The sequence below is a fragment of the Culex quinquefasciatus genome, chromosome 3, assembly GCF_015732765.1.
Source record: "Culex quinquefasciatus strain JHB chromosome 3, VPISU_Cqui_1.0_pri_paternal, whole genome shotgun sequence".
Lineage (NCBI taxonomy): Eukaryota > Metazoa > Arthropoda > Insecta > Diptera > Culicidae > Culex > Culex quinquefasciatus.
The window spans coordinates 117,324,386-117,341,300 of NC_051863.1; the positions used below are offsets into that span (position 1 = coordinate 117,324,386).

General features: G+C 37.3%; 2 protein-coding genes and 1 long non-coding RNA gene across 3 annotated transcripts; 2 read left to right on the plus strand and 1 right to left on the minus strand.

The window, feature by feature from the left end:
• Window positions 1-9,717: 9,717 nt before the first annotated feature.
• On the minus strand, window positions 9,718-10,512 carry LOC119768797. The gene is made up of 2 exons (XR_005278229.1): window positions 10,078-10,512; window positions 9,718-10,020 (listed from the first exon to the last, which is right to left on the minus strand). It is a non-coding gene; the product is annotated as an uncharacterized LOC119768797 (long non-coding RNA).
• Window positions 10,513-11,043: 531 nt separating this feature from the next.
• LOC119769675 (acidic mammalian chitinase-like) lies at window positions 11,044-12,454 on the plus strand. The gene is made up of 4 exons (XM_038263005.1): window positions 11,044-11,170; window positions 11,229-12,070; window positions 12,133-12,255; window positions 12,309-12,454. Exons 1-4 carry the CDS (start codon window positions 11,092-11,094, stop codon window positions 12,432-12,434), a joined length of 1,170 nt encoding a protein of 389 aa, XP_038118933.1. The 5' UTR covers window positions 11,044-11,091; the 3' UTR covers window positions 12,435-12,454.
• A 512-nt stretch (window positions 12,455-12,966) lies between these two features.
• Window positions 12,967-14,229, plus strand: LOC6035618 (chitinase-3-like protein 1; the record flags this gene model as incomplete). The annotated part of the gene is given in 4 exon segments (XM_001845715.2): window positions 12,967-13,080; window positions 13,082-13,834; window positions 13,895-14,017; window positions 14,073-14,229. Coding segments are annotated over 4 exon segments (1,125 nt in total), but the record flags the coding sequence as incomplete, so codon positions are not given.
• Between the last annotated feature and the right edge of the window lie 2,686 nt (window positions 14,230-16,915).

Sequence of the window (16,915 nt, forward strand, 5' to 3'; positions counted from 1 at the left end):
TTCCAGAGTTATATAAACTTTTATACTAAGTAGTTAGTAAACTTTAAATTCAATCCAAATTATTTTTTTAATCAGTCAAGAATGCCTATTTGGAGTTGGGAGACTGGATTTATGGTGATTTGTCAACAAATACCATTATTTAGTTAAATTTTCGAAAGGTGTACAAACTTTTTTTGCACCTTTTTTATTTTCGTAATAGTATTTGTTATAAAACTTTTTATAGAAATCATCTTTTCATGAGCTTTTTGTAGCAAAATGTCTGGCATGAGTTTCTGAACAAAACGTAGTACTAGGTTTCTGTCAACATTAATTTGTTTAGATGTTTCATTACGATATGTGCATAGTGCCCAAGGGGTGTAAATACTTTTTTTACATACTGTAAGTGAAATCTGGCTTCAAACAACTACATAAATATCACTTAAGTGGTCATATCTCGAAACAGGGTTATCAGATCATCGATGTTTTGGATTCATTGGAAAGGTCTTTCAATTACTTAACCAACGATGGGTCGGATAATGGATCCGGACATAGTTTATATACATTTAAGAGAGATCCGGATAATTGTGAAAACTCATTTTTATGCATAACTTTTGAACTACTTATCGAAACTTCAAGCAATTAAATAGTGACGCTAAACCCTAAACCGAGTCTAATGCGACCGGTTTGACCTAAATCGGTTCAGCCAGTGCTGAGAAAACTGAGTAAGAATTTTGGTCACACACATACACACACACATACACACATACATTTTTTTCAGTCGATTCTGAGTCGATAGGTATACATGAAGGTGAGTCTACGACGTTTCTGAAAGAAATTCATTTTCCGAGCAGGATTATAGCCTTACCTCAGGTGAGGAAGGCAAAACGTCTACACAAAATTACAAAAATTACTGCAGCATGCGCAGGCTCAAATCGAGGTGAGGCATAAACTATACGGTCCTCAGAATCACGTGCAGTTTCAATGTTTTTTTCTCTAAAGTATGTATGGAGAAATAGGCCGATTCATCGCCTAGGAGCGAACTAATTATCCATACAAACTTTGGAAGATAACCATTATGCAATGTATAAATATATTTGAAAAAAAATCAAGCTGCACGTGATTCTGGGGACCACAAAATTCATGCTTCACGCTATTTCGTCAGCTGAGTGCTATCTTGTGACATAGACCATTTTGGTCGAAAATGTGTTAATGATGACGTTTTGCTATACTTAACAAACACTACAAGATGCTTTTACCCGATTTTGGAAACTCGCTTCCGTTTCCCGGATATCGCAATACACACTTGTGACATAGATCAATTTATCATCAAAATGATCGTGCACACTTGTGACACGTCATACATGTTGTTGGAAAATGTGGAAAATTGTTCTTGTTTTTCACAAATTTATGTTGATACACATTTTCTGTAGGCAATGCAATCTTTTGTTTTTGAAAATATACTGATTAAGTCGATTAAACTATTGATTTGAGCTTATTTTAGTTTGTATGGGAATTCTGTGCAAACTTGTGACACGTAGTACAATTTTACTTTCGAAACACACTTGTGACACGTGCTTTTTAGATTTTTGTTTACATTATTTACTGTATCTTTTAACTGGTGTAACCAAATTAGTAGAAACTTGGAGCGTTTGTTAAGCGATAGTATACAAACCGATTGCTTCAAATGGTTTGGCTCTATCATTCATAGTTTTGACATTATTTACCAACAAACTTTAAAAATCGATTTTCTCGAAAAGTACTAAATGGTCGTTGTCACAAGATAGCACACAGCAGACGAATTTGGTGTTATCCGAGGTTTCAATTATCCAAGGGAACTTTGGGATGAAATACACAATTTTGTATCGTATTTTTTTTATTTCTCACTTCAAATTCGAGTTCTGCAATAACATTTAAGGAGTTACATACAATCGGCAAAATTGGGGGAGTTGTTATGAGCTGAACTGAACTGAACTTTTTTTAAACAAACAAAATTGTTTCTGAACTATTAACAAAATAAATTTGAAGACATTTGGCTGTATCAATGCCGAGATACAGCTATTTGAAGTTAAGAGTTTCAAAAAAAACGGGTGCCACGATATCTCAACAATACTTTGACCAAATTGGCTCAAAATTTGGGTGAAGGGTGATCATGACAAAGGCCAAATTTTAAAAATATTATTAAAAAAGACACTTATATTATTATGTTTTTCATTTTAAAAAATCGTCTGTTTTTGATTTTTGTATTTTTACAAAAAAAAAATCAAAATCGTGTTTCGTCATGAACACGGGATATGTGTTGAGTGTATTCAACCCAAATTTCAGCCAATTTGATCCTTCCAATCTTGAGATATCGTGGCACCCGTAAATCAATTCGGTGTTTCGAGAAAAACGCTCAGAAAGTTCGACAGTTCGCTTGAGCATGACAAATTTTTCGGGTTAAATCGTCTTTTACATAAATAATTTAATCATGAAATATCTCTATGAAACTTTCATGTGTAACCCCTTATGTCGAATTGCCTGTTTCGTTACACTCAAAAAACCACCGCCATTCTCCATTTTTTTAATTGTTTTTTAGATTCCAACATCACATAAGAGCATTTTTAGGGTCTCTTTAAGCTCAATGACCCAAAACAAGACAACAACAAAAGAAATTACTTCGGATAGTGTCTGTTGTGTGCTATCTTGTGACAACGACCATTTTGGTTGAAATGAGTTAATTATGGCGTTTTATTAGGCCATTTCGTCATTCAAGACTGATAGCAAAACTAAGAAGAATGGAGTTGCAAAAACTTGATTTTAGTCTTTCCATTTTTACAACTTGTGGGATATTTTGAAAATCTAGGAAAAATATCTTGAAAAGCTTCTAACAAAAAAAAAAATGAATTTGACTAATCTGGGGCTTTGCAAATTGGATGAAACATAAAATTTTCCATTAGATAGACATAATGGACGAATTATGGGCTATCTACAATCACTTAAAGCCGGGACCGTGGTGTAGGGGTAAGCGTGATTGCCTCTCACCCAGTCGGCCTGGGTTCGATCCCAGAAAGTCCCGGTGGCAAATTTTGAGACGAGATTTGTCTGATCACGCCTTCCGTCGGATGGGGAAGTAAATGTTGGTCCCGGTCTAACCTAGAGGTGTTAGGTCGTTAGCTCAGTCCAGGTGTAGGAGTCGTCTCCCCTGGGTCCTGCCTCGGTGGATTCGCTGGTAGGCAGTTGGACTCACAATCCAAAGGTCGTCAGTTAGAATCCCGGGGTGGATGGAAGCTAAGGTGTAAAAAGAGGTTTGCAATTGCCTCAACAATCAAGCCTTCGGACACTTAGTTTCGAGTAGGAATCTCGCAATCGAGAACGCCAAGGCAAGGCTGTAGAGCGAATAATTTAATTTTTGATTTTTGACAATCACTTTATTTAGAAAATTGTACTTAGCATAGGAATTTGAATCAATGGAAATGAATATGATCTTCTACAATAGAAAAGTAATCTAGTTAGAAACTTGACGTTCGGCTTGGAAAATTTCAAAATCGAATTTAGCATTTTAAGATTGATAGCTTCTATAGTTATAGATACACTATAGTTGTTATTTAAGACCAAAAATCTAAATCATTCCCGAATTACCTTAGTGTTTTAAAATTAGTTGATATCCAAATATTGTGAAATTTCTGTCGGATTGTACTATTTCACCTATGTCGTTCAACACACATAAAACAAATTTCCAATTTTCAGACAGTTTAAATGTTTTAATGATTCCATACAACATGTGGTGTACTGTTGCAAATTGCTAGTTAGTACCGTTGGACCTACTGCACTCTTGCCATAATTCAACACACGCCGTCTTCACCGAGGCCATGTTTATTGCCTTTCTTCTCTCTCTGTGTGTGTGTGTGTGTGTGTGTGTGTGTGTGTGTGTGTGTGTGTGTGTGTGTGTGTGTGTGTGTGTGTGTTTGTGCGTTTTCACCGTTGTTGATGCTCAATGCTCGCGGTGACCGGCGGCACTGCGCCGTTCTTCATAATATTTATTTTCATAAATCTTGCCCACTAATTTTAGCCCGACTTTTCGTAAAGGTATGTCACACATTTTTTATCTCCGGCGCGGACTGGCAGCATTTTGCGAGTCAACGCACATACACACACACACATACGGTAGTGCCAGCGACTAACTTGTCGGGTGCGAGCGACTAAGCTCGGTCTAGAAGAGGGTGCCGAGTCTGCCAGGTTCACTCTACACTGAGATTTTTGGCAACATGTTGCTTGCTCTGGGAGGAAAATCAGGTCCGATGCGGGAATTTACGTGGGTTGCAGATTTTTTTGCTCCTCCTCTACTGCTGATGGTTCGTTTAGTTTTGCTTTTCCACGATCGTCGTGAAAATGTTCGTGTATGTGTGTGAGGGTGTTTGCATGTGAGGAAAATCAGGAAAAATTGTGCATACGTGGGTGCTTAGCGAGAGTGAGCGAGATTTGTGTGATTGAAAATGCGATACTTTCAAAGGTCGTCGATGACGTTTGCCGAAGAGGTGGAAAATTGTAATTGAGTTTCACCTCAAATTTCTTAAAGTATGACACAAATACGTTTAAAAAATTAAAAACGCTAATTATTTTTCAACCTCTTTTTCCTAAATGTACGATTAGTCATCCTAAGCTCCCGCCAACTGTTGTTACCGGAGATAGATGTTATGTCCAACAATCAAAGTCATTTTTCAGGATTTTCAGCCTCAGCCAGGGGTTTGTGACGGGTACGATTATTCCATTTGCTGGCGGGGTCTCGTATGCTTGAGCATATTCTTTGGCGAGTTGTTGGAGAACGTGGAAGACGATTCAACGATTTCAAGACATCCCACTCAAATGTCTAAAATTAGCGAGGAAAGTATTTCGCGCATACTTAAACCTCACCGGTGCTGCTGACGAAGGTGGAAATAAGTGATACTCTTCGGTTTGGAATAAAAATATGGAACATTTGAAAGGTAGACATGAGGATGAGGAGACTTTGCCGATGAATTATGTGGGGTTGCACTGCTTAGTTTGTCACCCTTTCAATTAAAAAATAGTACTTGAAATCTTTAATAGTAAGTAAATCCTTCCTGTTCCTGAGGGGAACACCCGTGAAGAGTATCGGGACGGCATTTACAAAGAGGATTTAGTGACAGTTTATTAATCAACTAATGTTAACATGTTAAGGTTATTGTTAACATTCCATAGGTTGTCTTCCTAAGGTGTCTTGATAAGGTCCAGTTTGTGACGATGCACTACCTTCCCTTTACTAAGCAATCGATTCCAGAAGGGAAAAGATCACCAGTTGTGCTGGTCCGAGCCGGGATTCGAACCCCGATCTACCGCTTACGAGGCAGAAGCGTTACCACTGGGCTACATCGCTCGGTCACGGTCATTTTTAATGCTATAACGGATTTGTTAAACAATGCCATCACCGTCAGTTTGTTTATTATGTTATTTGAATTCGGAGCTGAAAAGTAGCAATAACTAGCAGCGGTTCTCAACCTTTTCTTGTTTTGGTACCCCTTTTCGTTATTCACGCATGTAATTTTAGATGAGTTTTTAACATTCCAAATTTAATAATGTTTGAAATGAAACTTGAGATTTAAAAAGTCCATAGTTTTTTTAATGGTCTGTTACTTATTAGAAAAAAAAGATTTCCAAAATATCAACTGTTTCAAAATGAGTACTGAAGTGTGACACTTGAAAAAAAATCATGTTTCGTAAATTTCATTCATGCAAACAGCTTAAGCGTCAATTGAGAAAAGTTTGAACCAATAATCATAATAGGACACTTTAGCATTTTTTATCAATCTTTTCACATTTTTTTTAGAGAGAATGACTCTTTTTACAAATGGGTCATTCCACCTGAAGTGTGCAAGAAAAAATGCAAATTTGAAAATTACCATCTCCGATTCTGCTCAAATTTGGCAGAGCTGTTGAGACTATCAAAACATGCAAAAATCCCGAATTTCATCAAAATCGGACAACCCCCTCCATTTTTGTACCCTCCCAAAAAATCGACTTTTTGGCGATTTTTGAGCGAAACCCCTATCTTCAAACGACGATAACTCAGGAACCACAAATCTTAGAGGGTCGGTCTTAGACTCAATTTTGAAGGAAATTGGACGTAGAATCCATTTCCGTGATCAAAATTAAGATTAAAATATGTTTTCTACCTGTATTGCGCAATTGAAAACTTTAAATGGCCGTATCTCAAAACAGCCCTATTTATTTTTGAATTTGACCTCACCATCGTATTCCCGTCCGATTTTACATAAGAATCACTTATCGACAGAAAGGAATATGTTTCGTTCCAGAGATATCGAATTTTAAAGTTTTTAGTTTTTGAGATTACCTACATTAGCTTAATTCGCCACATATGCTAGAAGCACTCAGAAGCACTGTTCAAATACTGCTACCTGGTTATTTATTGAATTAAGATTTCATCCCAAATAATCATTAGCAAATAAGGCAAAAATGTAATGTACACCACTGTAGGAAACTGCTGTATATGGTGAATTTGTGTGCTAGCCCACAGTACAAAGCAAGAACGACACGCAATACAGGGCAGAATGGAATTCTCGCAGAGCTAGCAGGAAATTGTAATTGATCTTGTAACTTAAGAAAAAGTGTACGATACATTATCGTGTTAAAAATTATGAATTAATATGAACAAAACTCTCGTGAAGCATGATTAAGGAGGAGGATTTCTGGAAAGTATAAAACTGGAAAAAGGTAAGAAAATCACAACGATTAATCTGATTTATTATCTAGTTGTGTTATTATTCAGTTGTGTTCATTTTGACACCGTCCGAACAATAATCTTTTTTTTGTTTGCCAATCATTTCGAAATCTTGGAAGACGATACAGCTGCTATCCACATGTATCAGAAGTATATGGTATTGCTTTTGAAATTAAATGTACCAGAATTGAAAAAAATAATCAATTATTCTGATGAAACACATTATAAAAATCGGTTTGATATGATCAATCTTTCAAACCCTAAGGCAGAATTTGGGGTTTTTGCTGAATGGCACTATTTCTCTACCGCACATGGCAAAAGCTCTAGAACCCATGAGAATTATTTCATCTACTACAGCCAGCTCTACATTTGTTCTCGTTTCAAATAAAAGAAGAAATAAAAGAAATAATTTGAGAAAGTGGGAAGAAATGAGGAATTAGAAAAATATGAAAATAATAGAATAATGATAAATTTTCGAAAATTGTATTGTAAAACTCTGTAGCATTTGCAAATAAATATTAAAAGTTCAAATTTTACTTAATATGGTTCAATGACACTGAGATCAGGAAAAATAGTGCATTAAAAATTACCCAATAAATATTCCTTAAACAAAAAATAGATTGTTCAAGGTATTGATTATCTCAAAATCGTATAAAATTGAAAAAATAATTCAGGTAGTTATTATTGATCAGCACGACTGAGTGCTTCTAGCAGATGCGGCGAGTGTAGATATTATAATTATAGGTAAAAATTTTAAATTCGATATCTCTGGAACGAAACATATTCCTTTCTGTCGATAAGTGATTCTTATGTAAAATCGGACGGGGAATACGATGGTGTGGTCAAATTCAAAAAATAAATAGGGCTGTTTTGAGATACGGCCATTTAAAGTTTTCAATTGCGCAATACAGGTAGAAAACATATTTTAATCTAAATTTTGATCACGGAAATGGATTCTACGTCCAATTTCCTTCAAAATTGAGTCTAAGACCGACCCTCTAAGATTTGTGGTTCCTGAGTTATCGTCTTTTGAAGATAGGGGTTTCGCTCAAAAATCGCCAAAAAGTCGATTTTTTGGGAGGGTACAAAAATGGAGGGGGTGGTCCGATTTGGATGAAATTCGGGATTTTTGCATGTTTTGATAGTCTCAACAGCTCTGCCAAATTTGAGCAGAATCAGAGATGGTAATTTTCAAATGGTGTTCCGCTTCAGGTGGAATGACCCAAATTTGAAATTATAAAGCAATAATCCTCAATAAATTTTTTGGCAGTAATAAATCAATGGGTAAAGTTTTATACAAATCGAAAAATGCAATAAAAAGTCAATTTGCAAAAATGAAAGAAATTAAATACTTTGTTGAACACAAAATGTTTGTTGTTGTGCAGGTTTAGTATCAAATATTTTGCTTGAGATATTTTTCTATTGGGTCCTAAAGGGAAGCTTTAATTTGTGATATTATTGTTCACACACTTTGTACGACCGGGAACGATTTAAAATCGATTTTAAAATCAATTTGAAAAAATAACTTCGCAGCCCTTCTTGACAAAAGATCCTACTTGACAGCTCGTTCTAAGCGGACCGTAGTTTATCCATCGAAAAATGATGTCCTGTACTTTTATTTGCATTTAAATGAAAATCATACATAACAATTGACATAGGGCTTTAGGACCCTATTGCCCGCCATTATGGGGTTTGTTTTCCGGTACCCCCTAAGACCCCTCATGGTACCCATAGGGGTACATGTACCCCAGGTTGAGAACCGCTGAACTAGTACGTTTATCCTGGGATTTTTTCTATTCTAGTACCATTAAATTTTTTTTGTGTTTGTATTCTAGTTCATTATGTTTTTTAAATTAAAACTTCAACATCCCGCTACGAGAATCGAACTTACGACCTCTGGATTGGAAATCCAGTACACCGCAAGTCGAAACCCATCCCTAAACAAAAATTATGATTTGCAAAGTTCGTTTTCCCACTTTTTCATACATCGACGTCGTCGTGCTATCTTGTCGCACCCGCCATTTCGACGTTCCGAGAAAAACACGTTTTAATGTTTGACCTTGAATAAACAAAAACTAGAGCACGCAATGTAAACAATAACAAACACGTTTTGTTTGGCTGACCATTCTGTGCATTGTCCCAAAGTTTGGTTGAAGTTGGTTGCCGGAGTCCCGAGTTATAATTACAAATGTTTACGGTAATCTAACTTGTACGTGCGTCAAACGCGTTCTGACCTGGAATCCCTTTGGCCAGTTGTCGCACTTACATCTTTTTTCAGGGAGTGATAAGATAGCATGACAAGATTGAAACTATATTCATATGTAAAGTTTGTGTAAAGTGACAAAATGCACGGATTTTTTTTCGGTTTTTATTGAATATCTCAGTATTGAAATCGAATTTTGGGGATCTGTGAAGGTCAAAAGGAGGCATTGTGAGCTGCACAAAATGGCGTTCTTAACTCAATTTGGCCCAAAATGCACATTTAGATAGAACAAGATTGCACCCGAGTGTCTCTTGATTTAAGTGGTCCTTAAACGCAAATAAATAAAATAGAACAAGAAAGAGAACATAGATACATAGGTAACTTTAAATCCCCTCTATATCAACATATAAAGTTTGTCTATAGAGTCTTGAAACTTTATATTCACTTTATACGCATGGAGGTAAAATTGAGTGGCGAAGTCTAGAGTTGATATAAAGTTATACAGCGGTAAAAGTCAAAATACTACTTTACCGACAGTACAAAAATAGAAAAATCAAAAAGCTTTGCGCAGCTATTTCTCTCTCTTGGGAGAGTGCTTTTACGCTGGGATGACGATTTTGAAAGTTTGTTTGTTTTTTTTTGCTGTGTTGCTTTGCTTTCGAAATTCTAAACTGCGTGTACTGAGATGTTTCACCTAGATGCCCTGCGCCAACCGTCTCGTCCGTCCTGAAATATGTTTTTTCAGATGATTTTTGCCGACTAAGTCTTTCTTGAGGAACAACTTCAGGAAAAACTGAAACACTTGCCAGATTAAAACAGAGCATTTATTTATGTTTATACTAATAGCACTAAATCACAAAATTCTTTGACGAACAGGACAGAGCACGGTGCGTCGACTGAGCACCCGGTCCCGGGGTCTTGGTGCGGTTTCCGCCGTTCATGTTGCCGGTGACGCGCGAGGTTGTTTCTTTGCCCGAAAGATCCGTGGCGTGGACGAAAGTGTCGTTGAAGCTGGCGTAGAGCGAAAACTCCTCCTTTCTAGTTTTGTTTTTTCAGGAAGCCATCGTAACTAGAAAATTGTATCTTGCGACGATAAGGAGCTGTTCTGGAAAAAAGAATAGTTTAATACTAAGCCCAGTTAAACTAAGTATAATTGACTCACATTTTTATAGACGCTGAACCGTGCGCCGAACGATTTTACCTGCAGCAAACATAAACATACCACGAAATACTTCCAAACTTTTATTGCCCTCACTAGTGTTAAGTTAGTGTTTTGAAACTTTTTAAGAAATGTCAAAATGTGATGTAACATTAAAAGCTTACTCTACAGTGATATATAAAGCTTACCACTAATGCTTCGAAACATTGTTGTGCTAAATGCTTCGAAACTTTAATTGGCTGTTCTATATGTCATTATACGGTAAGTAATAATGTTTCAAGCTACAAATGTTTCGAAACATTTGGAAAGACTATTTAAAGTGTCATAGCATCGGGAATGTTTATTTAGAGTGAATTTAGAGTTTTGATTTAGTGCTTGTGGTTACTTGGGTAGAACATAGACTTGAAAAAACCTCCTACTTTATGACTCTGAAGATGTTTATAAGTTATTTCATACTTGTTTTAAGGTGTCAATCATGGTACAGTGTATTGAAAATAAAAAATATGACAAAGTAAAAAATATTTTATTAACCAAAGTAGGATGATGACAGTCTTATTATTATATTTTATTGTGTACTGTAAATACCTATCTTTGATGTTTGATGTTTGACGAGCTATCGGTTAATTTTGCGACCAGAGATTTCAAACCAGTGACTTTCTGAGTATTCTTATTCCTAGAATTGGAGATCTCTTCTTATGAAAAATATCAAAATGTTCAGTATAAGCGTATCACCCTTTTTTGCTTTATGCAAACAGGAACGTTACAATTTTATACCCATATTTTTTCCGATCACACGTTTTGGCATTGTAAATTTTAGAGGTTTTCTGGTAATTTCTTTGTGTCCAAAAATTTATTGATCTAGCCCATAAAGTTGAGCCTTTAACACATCGTGGCTTATCATGACACACTTCTTGCGATAGTGACAATCATTGTCACAACTTATTTTGGCAATAAAAGGTAGATACGACGCTGATTTTTAACGACGTGATTTGGAGGCAGGCCCCATCAGTGTTCACCATGTCGCGGAGAGGAACAAGTGCCCTATGGTTGATTGGCGCTGTACTGTTGGGATTGGTATGGCTGGTTGCTGGTGAAAGTTAGAAGTTTTGTGATTTGTTTAAGGACTTTTCGATAACTTTTTATCGTGTTTTTAGAAAATGCTGTATGTTACTACGGATCGTGGGCAACGTACCGCCCTGCACGAGGACGGTTTGAAGTCGAAAATATCAATCCGCACCTGTGCACTCATTTGGTGTATACCTTCTTCGGATTACATGCGAACGGAACGATCCACGTTTTGGATCCGTGGCTAGATTTGGAGGATAACTGGGGTCGAGGTAACATCAAAAGGTTTAACGAGCTGAAAAATATCAATCCTCGCTTGAAAACCCTAGCTGCAATTGGTGGTTACAACGAGGGATCAGAAGATTTCTCCAAGGTAGCTGATAGCGCTGATTTGCGGCATGTTTTTGCTGAAGATTGCAGAGACTTTTGCTTGAGACATGGCTTCGATGGGGTCGATATCGATTGGGAATATCCCAGCACGGCTGATAGGACCAATTTCGTTTTATTGCTAGCTGATTTACGACAAGTGCTTTCCGAAGCCGGATTGATGCTGACGGCAGCCGTTGCTGCACATGTAGACCAAGCGGCTATCTCGTACGATATTCCGTCTATCTCGGTGCTGTTGGATCACATCAATTTGATGGCGTATGATTTCAATGGCGCATGGAACAGTGTAACGGGTCACAATGCACCACTTTTTGCGGGTCCTGCGGATGTAACGGACTTCCAGCGGACGTTGAACGTCGATTACAGTGTGCGATACTGGCTGGGACAGGGAGCTCCAGCTTTTAAAATGAACGTCGGAGTTGCGTTTTATGGAAGAACCTTTACACTCGCGAATACGGCACTCAGTGGACTACAAGCTCCGGCGATTGGACCTGGACTTGCAGGACCATATTCCCAACAAGAAGGTTGGCTTGCTTATTTCGAGGTAAATGTAGCGTTGCCTTACCAATAATAGCTGCACTGATCAAGCTTTTCTTTTTATCGAAGATCTGTACTAATTTTCCAATAAACGATTGGATTCGTCACTGGGACAACGATCAGCGAATACCGTTTGGAGTGAAGGGCGATCAGTGGATTGGCTATGATGATGTGGAGTCAGTCCAACAAAAGGTTTGTTGATTCTTAGGTTGATTGTGTTGAAATAAAACTCCTTTAAATTTCAGTGCGATAACATCCATCAACATAACTTAGGAGGTGCAATGGTGTGGTCCATCGATCAAGACGATTTTCACGGCTATTGTGGCGTACAATATCCCCTTTTGTGGACTCTTGAACGATGCTTTAATTGATATTCAATTAAAATTAATACACACGACAAAAGGACTTTCATTTTCTACCGATAAGTGTGGACTTTTTTTTTAAAGTTTCAATAAACCAAAAACATTTTTTTTTCTTTTCAGGTGTTTTTGAGGCGGTTTCAAAAACACCCAAAACGCAAAAAAATAAGATTTTGTATATTGGACCTTTAAAAAAACTATAGAAGTCTAGGGGGTATTTAACCTTTTGTGACATTTAATATGATAACAGTTACTGCTATTCGTGTACTTCTTATCTTGTGGTGCAGGTCATCAACCAACTTGAAAGGCGTAATGTATCTATTTTAGATATAAATGCAAGGTGCTGACCTGCCTCAATCAGTACCGTCCATATCTTATTGCAGAATGAATCTTCTAAAGTGGTGTAATTTATTTCTTTGGTCACTACTTCTACTAAGTGTTTCAGTTTTGGTTTCAGTTGCTGACAGTAAGTCGGGATGTCTGGTTCAGAAATTTTTGCACTTCTCAAAATCATTTGGTTCATTCATAGATAGAATTTGCTTGAATTTCAGGAAATGTTGTATGTTATTATGCCTCGTGGGTCACGTACAATCCTAGAGAAGGCAAAATGGACGTGGAAGACATCGATCCTCACCTGTGCACTCATTTGGTGTATACATTTTTTCGGATTACATCAAAACGGATCCATAGCAGTGCTGGATCCCTGGCTAGATCTAGAAGACAACTGGGGACGTGCTAACGTTCGAAAGTTCAACGAGCTGAAGAAGGCAAACCCAACGATGAAAACGTTGGCCGCCGTCGGGGGATACAACGAGGGGTCGGAAACATTCTCTAAGGTAGCGTCCGACACGGACCTGAGACAGAGATTCGCTATCAGTGCTCGAGATTTCTGTGTTCGACATGGTTTCGATGGTATCGATATTGGCTGGGAGTATCCGGGACAACGTGGAGGAGATCCAGCTGCTGATAAAAGCAATTTCGTGCTGTTGCTAGCCCATGTGAAGCAGATTTTTGTTGCAGCTGGACTGATGTTAACGGCGGCCTTGGCGGCAAGTCAAAATCAGGCCGAGATCTCGTACGACATCCCAGGGCTGTCACAGCATTTGGATTTTATAAACCTGATGACGTACAACTACAACGGAGGCTGGGATGTGGTTACTGGGCATAATGCGCCGCTTTTTGCTGGTCCAGCGGACGTTACGGATTTCCAGCAAATTTTGAACGTTCACCACAGCGTGATGTACTGGATTCGTCAGGGAGCGCCAGAGAACAAGATAAACCTGGGGATTGCTTTCTATGGAAGGACGTTTACTTTGAGCAAAGTAGACAAATTTGGATTACGTGCCGCTGTAAAGGGTCCAGGAATTCACGGAGCTTATACGCAAGAAGAAGGCTATTTGGCGTATTATGAGGTACTTTTGAGTTTGAATCGACTTTGAATGTTAAGATTTAAATGTTTTTATTTGTGTCAGATTTGCCCATACTTTTCAAACGAAAAATGGATTCGATATTGGAACAAAAATCAAAAGATTCCATTTGGTGTAATTGGTGATCAGTGGATCGGATATGACGATATAGAATCAATTGGGCATAAGGTATAGTTATAATATGTTAATGCATAAAAAATAAAACATATATATTTAATTTCAGTGTAACTTCACGAAACAGCACAATTTAGCAGGGTTGATGGCATGGTCAATTGAGAAGGACGACTTTCGTGGGAATTGTGGATCGACTAAGTTTCCATTACTACGTGCATTGTTTGATTGCATCTTTACTTCATAATATTGTACTTTGGATGTTAAGTTTGGAGATCTGATTTAAAAATTGTTTGTTTTTAATATTAATAAATTTAATAGATATATCCAAATAACAGAAACTGATTTATTTTTCTAAAAAAATATATTTTAGATGATAGATTACTGACTTTGAATTCCCTACGTTGTGTTGTTGTTGTTGTCCAGGCGCGTAAATCTCTAAATTGAATAGAATAAACAATCGTTTGAGGAGACTGCTGAGCCAACCGTCTCGGACGGTGGTCAGCGCGCGAAGAGGCAGAATACAAGTTTATTGTTCTCGAATAGGTACAGAAGTAAATAGGGGAGTGTGGGGTAATTTGGACACCCTAAGGAAATTGCTCTGTCACGGGCTGTATGGATATTTTAAAGAAATGTGGATGACACCAGAGGATAATAGAGACCATATTTGATGGAAAAATGTCATTTATTCCGATAAATTTTGATGAAAAACCCATTTTTATCGCAAACATTAAAAGGTGTCCAAATTACCCCCACATTTTTGTGTGGGGGTAATATGAACACCCCTATGGGGTAATTTGGACATGCCTTGTGGGGTAATTTGGACATGCCTTGTGGGGTAATATGGACATATCTTGTGGGGTAATATGAACACCTTTTGAGGGGTAATTTGGACACATGTTGAAGAATAAGTTTAACATTTGATTTTTTGAGCATGTTTTTTATCCTTCAACCTGGTTTCGTAATTGCTTTATATTTTGAAGTGTTGTTTTGCTCACAATATTTCATCAAAGGTTTGAATAATGATTTTGTGATAGAACTATAATTCTTTAGGAAGATAACAAATAGTTCAGTGTAGTATACATAATTTAATCATTAATACTGAAATGATTTAAACATTGATTCTGGATCAGGCACACTATACTTGTTTTTAGTGATTAAGGTATCGTTTATGTTTATATAAATCAATCTTTATATAGAATTTATTAGCCTGAAAATATCATTTTTTTAAATTTTACATTCTGTAGCCCTTCAAATTTAAATATTACTGTAAACCAGCATAGAAATTAGAAATGTCAAAGAAATTAATTAAAAGCAATCAACATTAGAGTCTTGTTGAACGCCAAATGTGCAGTAATCAGATTTTCATCAATTCGAATATTGGAATAAATTTATCTAAATTAAAAATAGGGGTTTTGTGAAAGTTCTCATTGCTCACATTCATTTTTGATGGTTTTGACATATTAAATCCCTCTAAATTTATCTAAATCCCTTTAAAAACTCATCCAACCATGAAAGTTACTTTTTTGTTGCCTGACAGGTAGACTTTCAGGTATGTCCAAATTACCCCACAAGCCATGTCCAAATTACCCCCATGGCATATTCTATCATAAACTGCGATTTTTGATGATAAAAATGGATAAAATGCACAATTTTTATACGTACATATCTCAGGCATCGTCCAAGCATCCCTCTTAAACAAAAAATGTCCACTTTTTTGCCATATAACTCCTGCAAAACCTTATTTCCTAACCTTCAAATATTAGAATTTAAGGCAGTGCCAACCGGCCTTTGGAAACTTTTACATATTATACCAAAACTACTTAACCTATTCCAACTTTTTGGTTTGTCCATACTCCTAGGCCATTACTAGTACTAGCCTTATCACTTAAATTGCCGTTTTCACTTTATATCCGAAGAAAACGTGATTTTTAAAGGGGTGTCCAAATTACCCCCACTGTCCATATTACCCCAAACTCCCCTACACATGGGACGGACACAAATACGGTATTGCACGAACAATTACTTTACATTAGGTCAATATTTTTTTTGAATTTGTTTATCTTCAATTATTTCTGTCAACGCCAGTGTTGTCACGGTTCGCTCACTCGAATCGTGGTTCGAACGATACGTCATGACGCTCAAGTGTGGTTCGCTCATGATTGCGAACCAAGCACGAGCGAACCACGATCGAACGCCTGCCGTGGATCGCATGAACCCTTGCTCTCTCATCGCGAATGTGAGTGAGAGGGACCATCAATGAGCGGTTCGCAAGAAGAGCTTAAAAACAGCACTCAGAGAAAAATATTTAATGATTTTGACAACAGAAGGCTACGGCAGACGGCTTAAGTGACTATGGAGCGCTATAGAGCATGGCTACAACAACTCATTGAGATGTTCTGGGTCATCCAAGGACTCCCTGGAGTGAAGATCTGTGGGTCTACCACCGTAACAAGCAAGAGGTCAGCGGTTTTTGACCACGGATCATAACCGGGATCCAGGGAGTCCTTGGATGACGCAGAACAAGTATCGTTATCGTGCCGACTATAAAGATAATCATTATCGTTATCAAACCTTGTCGTTATCAAACCGAGTCACGTAGCCTAGTGGTAATGCTTCCGTCTTGTAAGCGGTAGATCGGGGTTCAAATCCCGGCTCGGACCAACACAACTGGTGATCGTTTCTTTCTGGATTCGATTGCTTAGTAAAGGGAAGGTAGTGCATCGTCACCAGCGACCTATGGAATGTTAACATTAACCTGGTGTTTTTTTTAGATAAAATTTACTCATAAATCAAACACGACACAAGGCTGTAAGAATCTGAGTTTCCGATGATAGATTTAATATGCTTAAATTATTAGATTTTCAAAAAAAAAAACTGTTGATGGTGATTTCTATCACTACAACATTCAACAAAAAAAATAAAAATCTAAACACAACCTGTAAAAATTAAAAA